Raw genomic sequence first — 17618 nt, forward strand, 5'->3', positions numbered from 1 at the left:
GAGTGCATTCAAGAAGGCAATTCCAAAACCCGATATTGTCGTGGTGTAGGTTTATAAGGAATGCATGTGTGGTTAGGGTTGTTTCTGAGCAGGACAGGAGAACATGAATTTTCACAAATCTCAAATGTCAGACCCCCTGGCCAGTATCGATACTGAGGTGTAGTTAAATTTGTAGCGCTTCTGATTGGTGCACATAAATTCTCCTGATTATAGCCAATCAACTTGAACGAAGTCGAGCAATTTAATAAATTCGATATTATTCCGCTCCATGCATTTCACGATGAAAGCATGTCGGCTTTTTCCGGGGTTCACTGTACAGTAGGCAACCTCGTGATGGGCGCTGTGTCGGCATTTGAGTCTCGGGTATCTCTAGCGCAAGTGAGTATTCATGCCAATCCTTGACCCATGGCACATGAAAGAACCAAGGTGCAAAGCGCCTGGGGAGGTACAGCGTCCACCTCCCCCCAAAGCCCCACGTTAACTTGCATAAAAGCTTGCAGGTGCGTACCGTCCGTCATGAAGAAGTTGCATATACATGCAAGCCATGATGGGATGCTACGATGTGATGGTAGGTTGTCGCAGCCACTTCACGCACCCTTGAACTTGCATGTATTCGTCTGCTACGAACACGTTGGGACATGCTCAAAGGCCAGGGGACATCCCTGTTTGGAGGCGAAATGTCCCCACCTACCATTGTTGATTCATTCATAAAGAAATGGCACCCGTCAGGACTCCTCCACGCGAGGAGAGGCTTTCACTCCCCGTAATACCTCACATGCACCATACAAACACAAATTTCAACGTCTAACGTGGCGCACGCCGCAGTACTGCGTTGTCTGGTTGGAACACTCGCGTTGGAATTGGCTATAATCTACTTTTTCTCGACCAATCCTACTGCGTTCGCTTTCGTGAAAAACACCAGTGTTCCCAAGAGCGTCACGGTGTCATCCCTTGAACGCATGGTATCGTCCTACCCCTCTTTGCCTGCTGTCGTTCTCAGTTGCCGCCATTAGTAGGTCAAGACTGCGTCACCATTCTGTCGCAGCGGCGTCCATCATGTGTGTTGGGGGGTTGCGGTGTTGCATGAACGCAAGGGACATCCCCCGACGCCGGTGCATGCGCTTGACGAACCCCCCCCCCTCCTGTGCCGTGGATGTGTAGCACGAGATCGTGATGGCCCCTTTTATTCCCGCCATGTGCCTAGCGCTCCCTGCAGGGATGCCCACAGGTGTCGCGCCCCCCAACGTTTTAGTGTCGCCTTTGCCCGAATTCACCCAATGAACCGACTTAAACGTCGTGGTTGAAATCGTTAAAACGTCCATTCCACAAAGTCAGGTGGCCCACCGACGGTCAACGCGTAGAGATACACGTGGGGGAGAGAGTCGGAGAGTGCCATCCATTTTGGATGCCGCTCTTGAAGCATGACTAGGGCTGTGTCATTGAGGTTGTTGGGGGGGGGACCGGGAGGCAAGCCGCACCGCTTTGGTATGTCCGTAGAAAGCAGGGTGCGGCGCGGCTATGGCTATCCACTGTAAACCCGACGTGGGTTGAGACAACTGCGAGGTTCCGGGCGAAGCGCATGGTGTTGATGCATGTCTTGCACGAAAGATAGGACATGGCCACGGGGAATGAAAGGGGGGAGAGAGAGCTGCGGCGACCCGATGATCGTGACGCAGCGGTGCATTGTGGGGGGGGTGGGGATGTCACCTTCGCTGGATGGTTGGAAGGGTGGGAGGCACTTGGAGAGAGTCGTGCCACGTCCGGCGCAAGACTGCCTTGTCAGAGCAACCCCACTTGCTGGCACCCATTTTAGTGTCACAGAGGTTTCGCGGCGTTGGAGTGGGATGCTTCTCGTCGATGCACACATCAAGCAAGCCACCATTCGACCTTTCATTGATCATTGAGTGGTGTCTCTGCTCCATCGCGCACCCGAGCTATCGCACGATGGACCGCGACAATGGACAAACGCCGACGCTCCACAGCACGACATGCTTCTTTAACCATTGCAATGGAGACACTGTGCCAGGGCATTGGGCATGCCTCGACCACACTGACAAGCCGCGGTGCATGGTCGACCAGTGCCGCAACATGGTGTACGCGCGCCAACGGTGCATCCACCACGGCGGGAAGAAGCTGTGCACGGTCCCAGGCTGCGGCATCACGAGGCGCCTGGGCGACTTTTGCTCGAAACATGCCCCGCAGAAGAAACGGTGCAGCACCGAAGGCTGCGAAACTCTTGCCCATTTGCAAGGCAAGTGTGTGCGACACGGCGGCGGCCGCATGTGCAAAGTCGACCAGTGCACGTCGCATGCCAGGAACGGTCCGTATTGCGGCCGGCACTTCAAATTGCTCTGCCCTCCTGTCGCCCCGGTCGAAGCCCCGCCCGCCTCTCTGCCCCGCATTTCCCCAAGCATGGTCACGCCGACACTGCCCCTTGGACAACATCACGATCCCTATGCCGCGTTGAGTCGACGACACCATGACTACGACGCCGACTACGTCCACGTGTCTTCGCCACCCCCCGAGTTGCTGCACTTGGACCTGAACGACGACAGCGGATTCGAAGACAACACCGACCATGTCGATTGTAGGCAGTACATGTAGAGGTAGCCCTTGTCCACAAATCTATTTAACCTCCCAAAATGCGGCACGTGGCCGAGTTGTGGAGATGCCTGCGTTTGGAAGTAGTCGAGCAGTGAGCGCGACGCAGCCCTCCGACCGTTGCAATCGTGGATGTGTGTTAGACTGGGGTCTCTACAATGTCGGAAATGTGGCGAAGACAGGCGTGTGCCACACACAATTGGTCCAACCGCTCAACACGATCACGCGTTCTCAACAGTTGGACGCGTTGTTGCGGGCTCGAGCAGCGCGACGACTTGCTTTTCGTACTGCAATCCTCGCCACACTTTTCGCCACAGGCGCTCGCTAGCGGCAACTCAATCGATGAATTGCGTGAACTGTCGAGGCACGTTGCACAACGCGGCCCCCACCAAGCACGATATACCGGTAGGTCGATACAGGTGGATGAATTCGCCAAGTTGGGACGGTCGCTTGTAATGACATCTCGCTTTGATATGCATAGCGTATGGCCTCTCCCCACAACGCTGCTGCTGCTGCTGCAAGGGCCACGCGACTCGGTTCTGGCGAGTGTTCGTTGCGGTGAGCCAAACCAGGCCAACGTGCGCAGTGTTCGAACAGTGTGATACTGACCGCTCGTGCAGCACAATACACGTGGGGTCGATACAGGTGGATGTATTCGTCGGACCCCGCTTGGCAACCCATGCCCCCCCCCACCATCTCGTCGACTTGATTGTTGTCCTAAGGATGGTGGCCCTCCCCCCACAACGCTGCTGCATGTACATAGGTGTTGCCAGCCCAGCACGTTGATGCCACGACGACCAGGCCACGCTTTGAGCCAGTGTTCGATCGCCACCACCTTCGAAACGGATCTGCGGTCGCGATACGTCGACAGAGGCCACCGTGCGTCGTTCGAAGGCCAGACTTGCCCCCGTGAGCAAATGTGCCCGCCTCTCCTAAACACGCCGTGGTGTCTTTACGCCGGCCCCCGGCAAGCTATCCGAGGCAACGCCCTCATTTTAGGGGCAATCTCCACCACGTCGAGGTGCTATTACTACGGCCCCCGGCCCGCACTTGTCGCTGACTCCCTCGTTTTAGGAGCAAACACCGACTAGTACAAGGGGAAATTCCTGAAAAGGGCGATGCCAACCACCCGTGTCAAGTGTTCGAAGTCGAACAAGTGTCGATTGCCCTCGCATGCCACGCGATCATTCAAGACGATGCCACGAGCGGCATTGGTGTTTTCAGCTTGGCGCCGATGCCCGGGGCAACAGAGCCGCTTGCGACGGTGGCTGCTTGCGACGCACAGTTTGCCCTCGTTCGGTGCATTCTATCGCCGCCCTCGCGCGTGCACGTCGTTCGGCCACCTGCCATTCAATCCTGCGTCGCCCACTTTGTCGGCGCGCAATGCCTCAGTGGTCTTGCTTTGGCTGAATGCCAAGCGCAAGCTGCAGCCGACGCGCTCTTGGTGTACCACCAAACTCTCGACAACTCGGACGACGACACGTGGACTTGGACACAAGCCACGAAAGCGATGTCGAGTGTGATGCTACATGCCACTTGCATCGTCTCGTCCTTCCAACAAAAAGTGGTCGCCGACGCAGCGACTGCATGTGCTACGTCGAACCACGCGACCGAATCATCCGTGGTCCCAAGCATGTCGCATGCCACCTCGACGTTCGATCGACTGGTGGAACTTTTGGCCGACCACGGGTCATGGCCCCTCCAATTGTCGCGAGCGCCCGCGGTCTCGCCGAAAGCCATGCCCCATTCGCCCCTTCGCGACGCTGGCGCGCTTGTGTCGACAGTCGACAGGACATGGCACAAGAAGCGCGTTGACGTGTGCTCGTATCCGACCCCATCCATGGTCATTGACCCTGTTCATGGCACAGACGTCGACGCGGTGGCATTCCACTTGCCAGTGTTGGATCCATCATGGAAGGGCGAAGGGTTTGCCGCCCCGAATTTCCGGCACACGGAGCATGAAGGTCCTCGTTCGATGGAGGCTCAATGCGCACAATACTTTCTCGACACCGAGGCGGCGTACAAACGGGAGAAGGACGACGAGGCGGTGGCATGGGCACGTTCCCCCGAGGGGGTCGCGCTGCGGTGGAATGCCGAGTTGGGGCGTGTCGAGTGCTACAGCGATGGCACCACACCGCCTTGCACGACGCTGGGATCACCGGACGATGTGCTGTCGCTGCCCACAACGCGAGCTGCGTATCCATCGTGTCCAGAGCTGGGGGGGCATGCAAAATCTGCTGCGTTGTGTGACTGGGGCCAGCATCATCATCGTAGTGTCAAAAACGCCGGCGACAAGTGCTTTGCCTATTCGGGGTACCATGTCATCCGCCATGGCTCGACCGACACCGCGTCCACGTTGCATTTGGAATCGATGGCGGGGAGCAGCCCGTTTTGCAAAAGTGTGTCATGGACAGACGAGGCAACGTGCGATGCCGAATGGACCGAGTGGTTTATGACGGTGAGCTGCTGCAAAAGTTACAGCTCGATCATCGCCGACGACGCTGCTGGGAAACCGACTCGTCGGGGAGATGCCGCAGCGCTTGTGTTTGAGAAAACGTTTGCCGCCCACGGCAACGACACCGACAACCTTCTCGCCCGCCCGCCCCCTTTGGTGCCTGCTTCGGCAGACACCGTCCCGCCCTTGGGGACTCTGCCTATTGACGAAGTCATGCAAAAATGGGTCCCGCACTGCACCCAGCGTCTTGACACTCGTTCGAGCGACGCAATGGACACGTGGTGCACCCGCGTTCGCCGGTACTATACAAATTCGTGTGTCGCCGCATCGCCGTCCCCTCCTTGGTGCAAAGCTGTTTTTTCATCCGCCGCGTGGAAACCAACTCCGAGTGGTGTCGCTGTCGTAAACACCCAATGCAACGACCATGCCGCTACTCAAATTGCTGTGCATCCTGCCTTTGATCGCGCTGTCGACTGTCTCGGCCTCGGTCGCACCACCCACGAAGACCTCCCCAACATTCTCCATGCCTCTCCAACCCCGACTTCGGCTCGGAGCTGGCCGCTGTTGGCGTTGGTTGGGTTTGGGATGGGGGCCACTGTGATGTGGACCATCCAATCGTGGGTGTGGCCTCAAGCATCCGATGAAAAGTTGCTTGCGCGCCGCCGACGACGGCGGCAACAAGAAGCGAGATGAACTCGCTCAACCCTTTGGTATATACATACCGTCGTCCTCATGGTCTCTCTCACGCGTGTGCATGTCAACGCATGTGCAGCGGCATCATGTCCATCATACCCAATCGATTATTGAGAGTGGTGTGTGCGTTGTCTTGTTCGCAGTTCAAGAGTCATGGCCCACCGCAGTGCAGACTTTGCGCGGCATTGGATTTGGAGACGGCAGATCTGTTGCTGAGCACATCGACAACGCGATCGCTGTTGCTGTTGTAAACTCCGCAGATAAGACAAACACTTTATTCCAGTAGTTCGCCCAAGCCTGGCGATGGCTCAGATCCCTCGGAATCGACACAATAGACTGTGCGTAAGAGTTGGGGTTGAGAGGCCCCAGGGCTGGAGAAGGCGAAGTTTTTCGCCCGTTGAATCCAAGACGTCGTCGATATGACTCTAGGTTGGCTCCACCAAAGGGCGAATGCAACCTCTTGCTTGAGTGCATTCATCTCGGATTCATTGGGGGCATCGCATCTCGTTTGGCCGATACTGGCTGCACACCAACCGACCACCTTCCACTCGGCGCTCGGGTTTGAGTTGAGCAAGGTGGTGGACATGGATGGCCATGGGCTCGGTCCTAAGTTCGAGCGCTCTACCCTTCCCTAGAATATCGTCGACGTGGCGAGTCGCATGATGAACTGAAGGATGCCACTTCCGCTGGAAAACATGATGACCTCCAACATGCTGCTATTACCAAGGCAATAGCAGCACGACGTTACCCATTCCTTGATCATGCGTCGGTGCGCTCATTTTGTCCTTTTGATCCACACTCCCAGTGACCTTCCTGGATTTCGTGCTCCTTGGAGCCCCCCCCCTCGATCATGCTGCACAGGGATTGCTCTAGTGGTTCGAGAGCGCCCCCTTGGAGCAACAATCGTCGACTTTGCCGATGTCAAAAAAACGCATGGACTACTGTCCCGAGCTTACACGGCTCGCACGAACCGGGGATGCTGACGCCACCAACGCACTACTTCTGCAGGTTGAGGCTGGAGATGTCCTGATACGCTGGTGGCCATGGTTGACGGACGGGTGATTGGTTCGTGAGCGCCGCTATCGATGTCCCAAGTTGGGCCGACAGTTCGTGCGCTCTCTGATGTCCTTTGCGACGCACGTTGTCGATGGAGAACTTACGTGTGCCTTGGTAGCCACCGGCGAAATCGAACGAGTTTGTGCCAACCTTTGGCAGCACGGTCCAGCCGCTCTTAGTCTCAGCGCTGGCAAAGCATACCGTGACTGTGCCAAAGGTCGTCCATGGTCGTGTTGCAACGTTCACGATTCTTGATGCTGGCATACGCTTTGGCACGACTCTGGCATCACGCTGTTGTGCAGGCCTCCTAGCTCCGCAAGCGCTCACACGTCCAGAAGCACTTCGGGGTAAATAGGGAAACCCCAACATAGTGCCGCGGACGAAGGCGCAGTCCTCGACAGGCACACTTTGGAAAATATCAGGCCCGACTCGTCGGCCAGGTTAGCCCCTACAATTGACGCCGAGTGATGCTTCTGCGGTGACAAACAGCGTTCGCTCAGGGAATGGCGAGACAACGTGGCACGGACGTATCACTTTGTCACTCGTCAAGAGGATGCGTTTGCAAGAATGCGTTTTCACTGTCCCCAGCTCGGTGAGCTGCTGCGACGACCAAGGTCCAAGTAGCAAGCACAAATGAAGTCGATCGCGCCTACCCGGTCATGTTTTCGCATCAAGTTGAACAGGTCGGTTCGTGATTTCGACCAGCCATCAAACTTTTCGAATCCATCGAAAACAATAGGAATACGCCACAACCAAAAAAACTGACGCTTGATCCATCCACGGCACACTCCGAAAGCCAACGCTGAGCATGCACTTGATGTGCGGCCAACGACCCGTTTAAAGTTGAAAAATGTCATCCGAACGACCTACCAAGGGAAACGACAATTGCCAGGTCGAATTTGGCTGTGGCAAGCAGCGCATATCGTCGTTGCTTTAGTCTGAGTTGAGTCCCGATGGTCTTTGGTTGGCCTTGCCATTATTGGGATCGGTAGAGCGAAGATGGTGACACTTGGTTGGTGGTTGAAGAGAGAAGTAACTTACGACGCTTCATGGTCAAGGGCAAAGGCATGGACGGGTAGGATATGCTGGACAAATCGCCCCTTTTGCGTCACTGTCCCACCGCTGATGAAGCTCGTCTTGACCGCGCCTACAGTCAAGCATGAGTTGCGCTCCAGCATGCGAATCAAGCCCCGTTTGACAGGTCCAACTATCTTCGATGGTGGTTACCTCTTCCTCCCGACGTTGGATCGGACGTTTTCAGCATGCTCGATGCTGTTAAGCGCATTATATCGACCATTTCGTGCAATTCCAGACACACGTGTCACCAAGAACGATGGAAGTGCGAGTGACGCGAATTGATGCGGTGCCATTGTCTCGCTTCATGCAGTTTGGGCGGGTCCATGGAGCGCCGCCGCACGCTGTCGACACACGGCCCCAAGCACGCACTTCAATTTGAATCGTTTGTGCATCAAGCACGGACATTGTTCTGTCACTGCTGAAAATCCCGTTGCACAAGGAACAGCACACCGTGTGCGATGGTCAAGGGCAGGTCAAAGTCGACTCGATCGTTGATCGTACCGGTCTTGACGCTGGTCAAGATCGCTGCCACTGGGACACCTGAAGGCCGCAACGACGACCGAGCTCTTCGCACTGGCGCCACCACGGGACGACGAGACGAGATCCGCGTGAAGGAAGGCCAAGCGGTCTGGGAAAGGGTGAGGATACAACAAACGTATATTGACGTGAGTGAAATTTTTCCACAGGCCGTCCACTCAAACTCGCGTGTCGTTGCAATGCCAGCGCAATTCAAGTTCCTACTTCGCTGGCGGTGTGAAAACCGGCATTTTTGGTCGGTGGTGGCAGCCATACTCCTGACTCGATTCACGTGACCAAGTTCGAGCGCGCAGAGCGCATGGAGACCACAGGTATATTTCCCCGAATGGTACGTCCTCTGCGGTCTGTCCGTGGTCAGGATGGAGACGGCGTTTGGCTAGGACAACAACATCACGGTGCGTGGCGTTGTCCAGTAACTGGGCGGCGTCGGGTTCGCGTTGGCCCACTCCATCATGGGTTTCTTGTGGTTGTATCTGACGACGAGGGTACGCGGTGTTGAGCCCGAGAAAGGGGTGCGAAGGATGCGATGGGTGTGTGTATTCGACCAAGCCAAGGTCGATGACACGGTCGTGTGTGCACATCACTCGTCTAGGAGCTTCTTTAGCATCTGTGCGCAGGACGCCGGGTGGGTTTGCAGCTGCCGAATATCCACGATGGGTAGCCATAGCGTGTGGTTGGCAATCGTGGTGTCCAATATCCAGAGCATCAAATCCATGACCAAGTTCTTGAGGATATTCTTGGTCGAGCGGAACAGATCCAGGGCGTTTTGACGACTGCGAAGCTGGTGAATCCGTTGGGGCTGGTCTACGTCAGCCTGATTGTTGCTCCACATGTACCGCCCCGTATTGGTTTGCTAGAACGAGTCCATCCCGTCCATACATATTCAGCCCACCTTATCATACCAAGCTCCCATTTATCATGCTCTTGGCGGATGTTTGGCGATTCTACTGTCCGTGGTACGTCCGACCTGTTGTTTGTCGATCCGAAATATGTATGGACGGGATGGATTCATCCTGGCACACCAATACGAGGCGGTACATGTGGAGCAACAATCAGGCTGACGTAGGCCAGCCCCAACGGATTCACCAGCTTCGCAGTCGTCAAAACGCCCTGGATCTGTTCCGCTCGACCAAGAATATCCTCAAGAACTTGGTCATGGATTTGATGCTCTGGAAATTGGACACCACGTTACCATCGTGGATATTCGGCAGCCGCAAACCCACCCGGCGTCCTGCGCACAGATGCTAAAGAAGCACCTAGACCTCCTCATCGACGCGTCTGTTTCATAGCGAAGGATGTCACCCACTCGTGCGACTTAAGCTCTAGCGAATATTCAACGCGTCCGTCGCGAATAGCTCTGAACTGACCGCCCTCCTCGACGACGTGTGGAGGGACTAGCTCGTGGGGCTCGACGTGCCGCAGCGCTACCACGTCGTGATCACCTGTCCAATACACAGAGCTCGTCCGCGTGCAGCTAAAACCTCCACACGCGCTGCTGTTGTCAGCACATCACCTCCGCATCCCTGTTGAGATATTTGGCGTATGGGACATTGGGCAGGGAGCACTTGATGGAATGTACATGGAATCGCTGCAAAAGAATATCGCCCTCGTGAACCTCCACACACCGCGGATGATGGATGAGATTGCCGACAGCATGCGGCAAGGCCACTACTGTCTCATCGACTGAATTGCTGTCGAATTTTCTCTCTCGATGGATGATCCGATCCCACCGCTAGTTGGACGAAGGGCTCGGTACATGGGCAGCCGCCTCTACGCCAAGCAACACCCGTCTCCGGCACGAGTAGATGGCGCAAATGCCGCAGTATTTACTGTTGCTGCCGTTGCAATGCCATGAAGCGACGCTGGTGGAATATCTTGCCGCCTGACACGAGGGCGCCCAGAGCAAAGATCCGTCCGCGCCAGGCCTTCCATTTGGACCTCAAGGATTTTGCACTGTTCTGATGAATTTCGCTTCGCTTACGCGGCTCCACCACGTCGAGGACACTTTCCGAGCGACAATTCGGTGTTACACGGACGCAGCCAACTACACCCCCAGTTGATGCTACGCCGCGGTCAAGGTTTTGCCGCGATTTTGATTGTACGCATGGTCGGTGAGTACTCGTTTGGGTTCTCGACTGTTTTTCCAGCCACGGGGCGATTGTGATGTGCAGATTGGGGTGCCAGCCCATCGCCCCAACCGCCTGCCCCCTGCGTTTATGCGTCGCATTGAATCAATGGGGGCGCACCGCCCCTGTCTTCGTTCTATCCTTGTGCTTGCCTCCTCCTATGTCCCCCTTGGTTTGCCATCAAATGTTTCATGTCTGACTCGTGTTCGTGAGACCTACCAAATACGGGCGATGTGACCAGTCCTTGATTTCTTGGGTGTCTCTCTCCGGACCACATCAAACTGCGTCGGCAGGATCGGTGCCAGCTCCATCATCTCGAGCGTCGCCATCTTTTGCATCTCTTGGTTCGCGACCTTCCGGAGCTTCACTTGTCATTGACGACGCACTTGGTCTTGATTGCGTGGTTAACGTGTTCCATGTTGGTCGGCTTCAAGAACAACTTGGACTGGTATGACGGGCTCAGTTTGGCCGACGCTTTGACCCCCCCACTCCTGCTGCTGGGATGCAGTCAGCTCTTCACGGGGACGAGTACCAGCGGCGGCCACCCCTATGTCGAAGTCAGCGGTCTTGCCCTACGCGAGTTTGGCAAAGCTGAGGTCGGCATTGGTCCTGTTAGTTGTGGTCGAGCTAGCAGTGCGCCGCACGTCGTCCACACGTTGACGCAACACAATGAAGTCAGCGCAACGGCCACGGTGCTCAAGTATGGCCTGGTGCAACTGCCCCGCGCTGGTAAGCGCCAAGGTTCGCTCATCTGCGAAGAAGCATTCGAGCCGCAGCTGTCGCGGCTGCCGTTCTCGACGACGGCGAAACACCACGGGCGTATCCTGCCCTTGCACTTGTGGGCAGTTTGCGATGCTCTAGGAAGCTCTTGGCGCCCCGTTCGGGTAATCGAGCCCGGACGACAAGGGCGTCGTCCATCCAGATGAAGCAAACGTTCCCGTACCGACAAGGACGGGAGCGGCGAAATCGACACGGGCAAAATCAAGGCGGCGACGGCGGTAAAAGATTTCATGGCGCTCATGGATTTGAGAGGCAAAGTGAACTGGCAAGGATCCCTCGTACAGGACGGTGTCTGCACCTTTTTTGAAGGACGCCTGACAAGGGGGCAGGCCAAGCTCTGGCAAGTCGAACACTTCCAAGACGCTTGCGGCACTCGATCGTGACCTTTTGCGATCACTAAGTTGAAGCAGTGCTGTAATCGGCGCACCTCGAGATTCATCGAGTGGGCAAAACGTCTGACAATGCCAGCGTGTCATGATTCAAGCAAATATTTGCGGCCACCGTGTCTTCGACTGAATTCTGTCTGGCATTCGCGGCGACGCGAATCCACTGGGCGCTCTGCCCACCCGTCATCTCGGTGCAATCTTGCATGTCCCTTGCTTCCCCCAATGGATGTTGGAAACGTCTACTTGCAGGAGTTGTTGCTCTTTTCACGTCGTCCACCAGGCGAGCTCGGCCGAAACGAGCTCATACAGGAGGGGAAACTCAATGGCTGCGAACACTGGAGGGTGGAAAGAATTCCACCACGTTCTCTCGGTCGAAACACAGTCGACTCGCGCCTCGATCCTCCCTCATTTTGACGCAGACGTGGATCCGTACTTGCGTCGTCACCCGCCGGAACCGCGGGACGGTGTTGTAAAGCGCCCGCGGTCACAAGGCGCGTGGCAATTTGGTGGTGACATCGATATGTTTACATGTGTGTATTATTGTTGAACAGTCATTTCTTCGAGCAGCGCCAGGTTGCGAGCGAACCCGCTGACGCCACTGATCAAGCAATTGAGGAGGAGAAGATCTTCCATCGATGTGGATTCGTAGCGAGCGTTTTCAAGGAGCCACGTAGCGTACGTGGTCCGCATCGCCTGGGCCACTTCTGGCAGCGAGAACGAATCCACGTTCAGCATGTCGTGGGCCCGCGTCATGTTGTCGCCGTGGTCGGCTTGGGAAGACACGCGATGGGGCGGCGGCGGCTTGTCGTCCATCTGGGTCGAATTCTGGGACACGTCTTCGTGGATGGCGGCGAGATGGACGGTCGGAACCTTCTTCGAACGGTGCTGGAACACCTCGACCTGGAGCTGGAGGCCGTGCTCGAGAGCATTGATGAATTCGTCGAGGCTCACCTTTCCGCTCTTGTCGCTGTCGACGATCTGCATAAACTCGGCCACGTACGCGTCGATCGCGTCCACTTTGACCGCGCCCGACTGGGCAAAGATCATCTCGAGCATCGTCTTCACTTCGGCCGCGTCGATTTCCCCGCTGCAGTCCTTGTCCGCGACCCGAAACGCTTCCTTCATTTGCATAAACAGAGCGGTTTGGTCGCCGTCAGCGTACGTAAAGTTTTCGCCAAACAGGTCGTGCATCGTATCGAACGTGTCGTGGATTGCGAGCGTAACTTCGGACGTGGAGAATCCCCACGGTTCCTTGTCTGGTGGAGGCAACGCCGCCGTGCCGTCTGCGGCGAGGAGGGTCGTGGTGGCAGCGTCGTTGCCGACGTCCTTGCCCGATTTCTCTACCTTCTCGTCTGTCTTGGGTGTTTTCAGCTCCATGCGAGTCTTGTGCCATTGCGTTAGTTTGTACAGGACAAGCGTATTGTTGAGCAGGCGCTGGCAGCAATCCAGCACAGCTTCGTACTTTTGCGTTGAGAACGGCGGCTTCCACAGCAACGGTTCAAACGCCGCCTCCTTGAGCAACGCGGCCTGTTCCACAAGCAACGCAGGCAATTTCTTCTTGACGACGTCCTTGATTTCGTCCACGGCGTCCTGGTTGTCTTGGTCGCGGGCGAGCGTGTCCTCGACGAGCGCCTTGAAGCACTGCTGGTACAATTTGAGCTGCTTTTGAATGTTGGCGCGGAGGAGGGCCATCGCGCTTTGCGGGCAAATGGCCATCTCGACCACGATAAACAGGACAATGCCGAGACTCATCTGGGCCAGGTTCGAGTAGGACGAAATCGGGGCGACCGCGCCGCGCTCGCATCCATCACAGCCTCGCAGAAGCACCTGCGTCGCGGAAAAGGCCGAGATCAGTCCCGCGTACGACTCGAACCCGCCCTTCCACTTGATGTACATGGACATGGTGACCCAAACAAACAGGATCGAGTACGTGCAGACGGCGACAACGATGCTACTGAAGCACGCGTACGAGCAAATGTAAAAGAGGCAGATGGACGGAATGATGCTGCCGGCAATGACGCCGCCGACTCGGTTCGCCGTCACGCTGAACGACCCGCCTACAAGCGTTTGATTGTCAGCTTCCCCCATGACAGCATGCGCAACCGCCGCAGCACGAGTTTGCTGGCCGACGATTTCAATCGTACGCACCAATGTGGTTCCCCATCACGTACGCGACAGCATTTGCCGTCGTCGACGCATACCCGAACGTGTAGACTGAAAAAAAGCACGCCGCCAAGATCGCGCCCCACACTTTCGCCGCCATTTCGAGTTTGTCGCGGGGGTATTTGGATTTGTCAAAGAAGGTCTTGATCGTCGCCGAGAGAAACTTGATGACGCGCTTGCCCTGAGCCACAGCGTGTTGGTATCAAAGATCGTGTAAGGTCGGGAAGAGGCACGTGGTGCGCGCATACCGTCCTGTGCGTTTTCCCGTTAAATGACGGCTGGAACTCGAGCAACGTCGAGCAGTACGACTGCAGCGAGAACAAAAACAAGTTGAGCGGGATGTTGGCCTCGACTTGTTTGGGTGTTGGCGCGTGCCGTTTGTAGATGCGGTTTTGCGTCGCTTGAAAGTGCGTGAGGAGCATCTCCATGTGCTTTTCGACGCGGGCCGATTCCTTCAGGTCGAGTTCTGACATGGTCCGTCAGGACAATGTCGTCGGGGATGCGCCGCCCACGTACCCGTTGTGCCGACGTGGATCTGGGCCGAGATTTCATCGAGCAGGCGCGTTGCGTGCAGCTGGACGACGTACACTTCCTTTTGAATCGACTTCATGAACGCTTCATGGAGCGACTCGTAGCGTTCGAGGAGAATCGCTTGGTTCATCGCGCGGAGGTTTTCAATCTGGGACGCGTACAAGTCAATAAATGGCTTGACCGCCGACAGGCGAAACTTGAGCGGAATGTGGAGGCCCACGAGCTGCTCCCACCACACGTCGTTGAGGAGCGCCGTCATGGTCGCGTGCTTGGCGATGGCAAGGTCGAACTTGCGCTTGAGCTTAAGTTTGAGGAAGTTCATGTGCTCGACGTCTTTGTTCTTGAAGCAGTACGAATCCACGATCAAGTTGAGCAGGTCCTGGATGTTGTCGGCACACGTGGTCGTTTGTTCTTGGAGCTTTCGGATCGCGAATATCGGGTACGGAAACCATAGCATGAACTGGGCAATGCACGCGCCGGTCACTCCGAGGAGCATGTACACCATCAAGTTGCGGAGGAGGTTGGACGTGCGGTAGAGGTCGTCGCCCGGCGCTTTGAGCACGGCCGGGTTGGTAAAGTCGTTGGGACTCACGAGCGTCAGCGCAAAGTACAGGTTGTTTCCGAGCATGTACTTCTTCGTGTTGGTTTCCTATTCACGACAGGTGACCGCACGGCGGCCGGACGTGCAACACGGTCTTACCAGCGGCAGCACCAGCGCCACCATCGTAAACAACATGATAAACGGTAAAATCGTAAAGAAATCGCGCTGGTGGACGTAGTACGGGCTGCCGCTAAAGGCGTGCCCGATGTACGTCAGTGTCGTGTTCTTGGCAAGCTCCACTACAAAAACCACACGCCGCGCGTCAAGCGATCGGGACAATGCGGTCGTCGGCGTACGTTCGGCTTTTGTGTTGAACACTTGGGGCTCAAAGTACGAAAAAATGAGCAAGTTGTAGAGGAGCGCGATGCCGACGCCCGAAATTTGCTGGTACAGCTCGCGAATCGTGGACCCGATGTTCTTGCCGCATCCGAAGACGGTCGCCGTCGCCACGTACGACAGCCCGCCCAGGATGTACCATTCGGGAAAAAAAAACCACTGTTTTTGCCGCGAAGTCGACGTGATCATGGCATTCGAGTCGGTGTTCTTGGTGAGCACGAGCGACGCGAGGACAACGCCGACGGCCGTGCGCAGCGCCAGCTCCATGTTGTATTTAAAATCGGCTACACGATGATGATGAATGGGAATTCGATCGAGGTCGCCACGTACGTCGGTACTTGGTGTCCGTGCCGAGGGATCGCTCCTTGCCGACTTCAATCTTTAGCTTGCCGACGGCATCGTGGTTGCCTTTGTTGCTCACGAGCGAGCTCAGGCGCTGGCGCATCCCTGTCGTCGGGTCTGGCAGCGACGGCGGAGTCACTGCGATGGATGGCAACGACGGCCGTCCCCCGGCAGACAAGCGACTGCTGCGGTGGACGAGAATCGGTGGCTCCATCTCGACCACGTCTGCGGTCGTCGTGGCGGACCTGTTGCAAGCCACGGATTGTGAGGACGTCGTCGCCCCAACGCGTCATTCTTCACGTACGGCTGGTTCGACGTCGGCGGCGGCGGCGGCGTCGCCACGTTTGCATACGGCGTGGGGCTGTGCATCGTGGTCATGTCGGCGTTCGTGGGCGATCGTGGTGGCCGCTAGATTCCCAAATACACTGCCCGAATCCACTGTACCGTAAAGTATGCGGATTCTGCACCGTCGCCGACTCTGTGTGCAATGGTTGAAAAGCAGTGTGTCGCAAGCGCCAAGCCAATCGATCAACTAGTTTCAGAAATTCGAGGCACAACCACTCGCGCAGCAGCGGGGTTTGGGTGAGGAGGGCATTGCAACCGTGCACGCAGGCAGGGCGACCGCCATGAAGCGAGCAGCCGGCGGGGCCGATTGGAGCGCCGCCGTGAACAGAAGCCACTGTTTTGTATCCATCTCGTCGCGGGACTTGGCCGCCCACAATAGGGGATGGACACACCGATTCGAGCCGCCCTTGTTACACAGGGTTTTCCTTGGGGCGATGCAGCCATTACCAATTGTTGGAAAAGGGAAGTTTTGCCCATCGCAACGAAGGACACTCGACAACGCCATGGTGGCAAGCAGGGAGCGGCCGGAAAGCTCCTAGTACCCCAGGCACAGCAAGCATCGCACACGGACGAACGCATACCCGGGTCCAGCCTGCAGATCTGCTCGGCCGGAACAAGTCCTTTCCAGGTACAGGCTGGATCAGTTCGATGGCAACAGTACCATAGTCGGCGTAACGTCGTGTCCTGGCATTTCAAGGTGTGGTACAGTGATACCTCACATTGTGCACCATCTCCAAAATATAAATTCTAACAGACGGATGGAAACCCAAAGTAAACGACCTCTAAAGACTTTACACATCAAGTACTTGACGTCGAATCATATTATGCAGTTGATTCATTTTGAGTGGGGTGCAAAATGTGAGGTATCACTCTACCATGACGGTGGAAGAGTTTGAACAACTGACAACTTGGCGATTTCATCCATTCTCAGACCACCGCCGCCGACTTCCGCTGCGGCAAACGCATCGGAGGCAGACCAAGACGAATGGGAGCCGAATGCAACTAGACCGTGCAGTACACATCTGGGACCTTCCACAGCAACCACTGGACCCACTGCATACGTTCTCGAGTTCGTAGCCCCTTCGAACAGTACTGACGGACGTACCGCCGCACTCCCTCTCCGGTACAACTTTAGCACCTGCAAAAGGATGTGCTGGGTACCGCAACGCAGAGCAAAATGCTATTCACTTCTTTGCAGGAAAAGAAGTGGCCCCAACCGGTGATCGAAACCGGGACCTCCTGCACCCAAAGCAGGAATCATACCACTAGACCATTAGGGCGTTCTGGATTGTACCCTTCACTGTTTATAGTATAATAATAGAATAATGGTGTGCAAGTACACCCCGATTAATTGGACAGTGTCGAGGAGATCATATTTTAAATGTAACTACGGAGTAACTATCTTTTTGGAGAGATGTGAACCAAGAAATTCTCCACAATAGAGTGATTTTGCAACAAGAATGTACACAACTTTTCCGTTAGAATTTTCCGGAAAAGTCCACGGGACTTTTCTTGTCACCAATTGATTTTGCAACAGGGAAATTTGAGGGTTTGGAGACACGGATGGAGGAGGACCTCCTGCTCCTGCC

General features: G+C 56.1%; 5 protein-coding genes and 1 non-coding gene across 6 annotated transcripts; 2 read left to right on the top strand and 4 right to left on the bottom strand.

Moving 5' to 3' along the window:
• Nucleotides 1–1944: 1944 nt before the first annotated feature.
• Nucleotides 1945–2604, top strand: H310_09688 (hypothetical protein; the record flags this gene model as incomplete). Its single annotated transcript, XM_008875837.1, has 1 exon — nt 1945–2604. The coding sequence occupies one exon, from the start codon at nt 1945–1947 to the stop codon at nt 2602–2604; it is 660 nt and encodes a 219-aa protein (XP_008874059.1).
• A 1144-nt stretch (nt 2605–3748) lies between these two features.
• Nucleotides 3749–6060, bottom strand: H310_09689 (hypothetical protein). The gene has a single exon (XM_008875838.1). It carries the CDS (start codon nt 4447–4449, stop codon nt 3952–3954), a length of 498 nt encoding a protein of 165 aa, XP_008874060.1. The 5' UTR covers nt 4450–6060; the 3' UTR covers nt 3749–3951.
• Nucleotides 6061–8999: 2939 nt separating this feature from the next.
• H310_09690 (hypothetical protein) lies at nt 9000–9339 on the bottom strand (the record flags this gene model as incomplete). Its single annotated transcript, XM_008875839.1, has 2 exons — nt 9000–9272; nt 9322–9339. The coding sequence occupies 2 exons, from the start codon at nt 9337–9339 to the stop codon at nt 9000–9002; spliced, it is 291 nt and encodes a 96-aa protein (XP_008874061.1).
• A 1622-nt stretch (nt 9340–10961) lies between these two features.
• H310_09691 (hypothetical protein) lies at nt 10962–11708 on the top strand (the record flags this gene model as incomplete). Its single annotated transcript, XM_008875840.1, has 3 exons — nt 10962–11429; nt 11496–11603; nt 11655–11708. 3 exons carry the CDS (start codon nt 10962–10964, stop codon nt 11706–11708), a joined length of 630 nt encoding a protein of 209 aa, XP_008874062.1.
• A 518-nt stretch (nt 11709–12226) lies between these two features.
• H310_09692 (hypothetical protein) lies at nt 12227–16174 on the bottom strand. Its single transcript, XM_008875841.1, has 8 exons — nt 15989–16174; nt 15673–15929; nt 15303–15626; nt 15106–15245; nt 14391–15054; nt 14123–14340; nt 13860–14055; nt 12227–13768 (listed from the first exon to the last, which is right to left on the bottom strand). The coding sequence occupies exons 1-8, from the start codon at nt 16060–16062 to the stop codon at nt 12249–12251; spliced, it is 3393 nt and encodes a 1130-aa protein (XP_008874063.1). The 5' UTR covers nt 16063–16174; the 3' UTR covers nt 12227–12248.
• A 1063-nt stretch (nt 16175–17237) lies between these two features.
• On the bottom strand, nt 17238–17309 carry H310_09693. The gene has a single exon. It is a non-coding gene; the product is annotated as a tRNA-Pro (tRNA).
• Nucleotides 17310–17618: the final 309 nt, after the last annotated feature.

This window comes from Aphanomyces invadans, assembly GCF_000520115.1.
Source record: "Aphanomyces invadans strain NJM9701 unplaced genomic scaffold supercont1.22, whole genome shotgun sequence".
NCBI classification, from domain to species: domain Eukaryota; phylum Oomycota; class Saprolegniomycetes; order Saprolegniales; family Verrucalvaceae; genus Aphanomyces; species Aphanomyces invadans.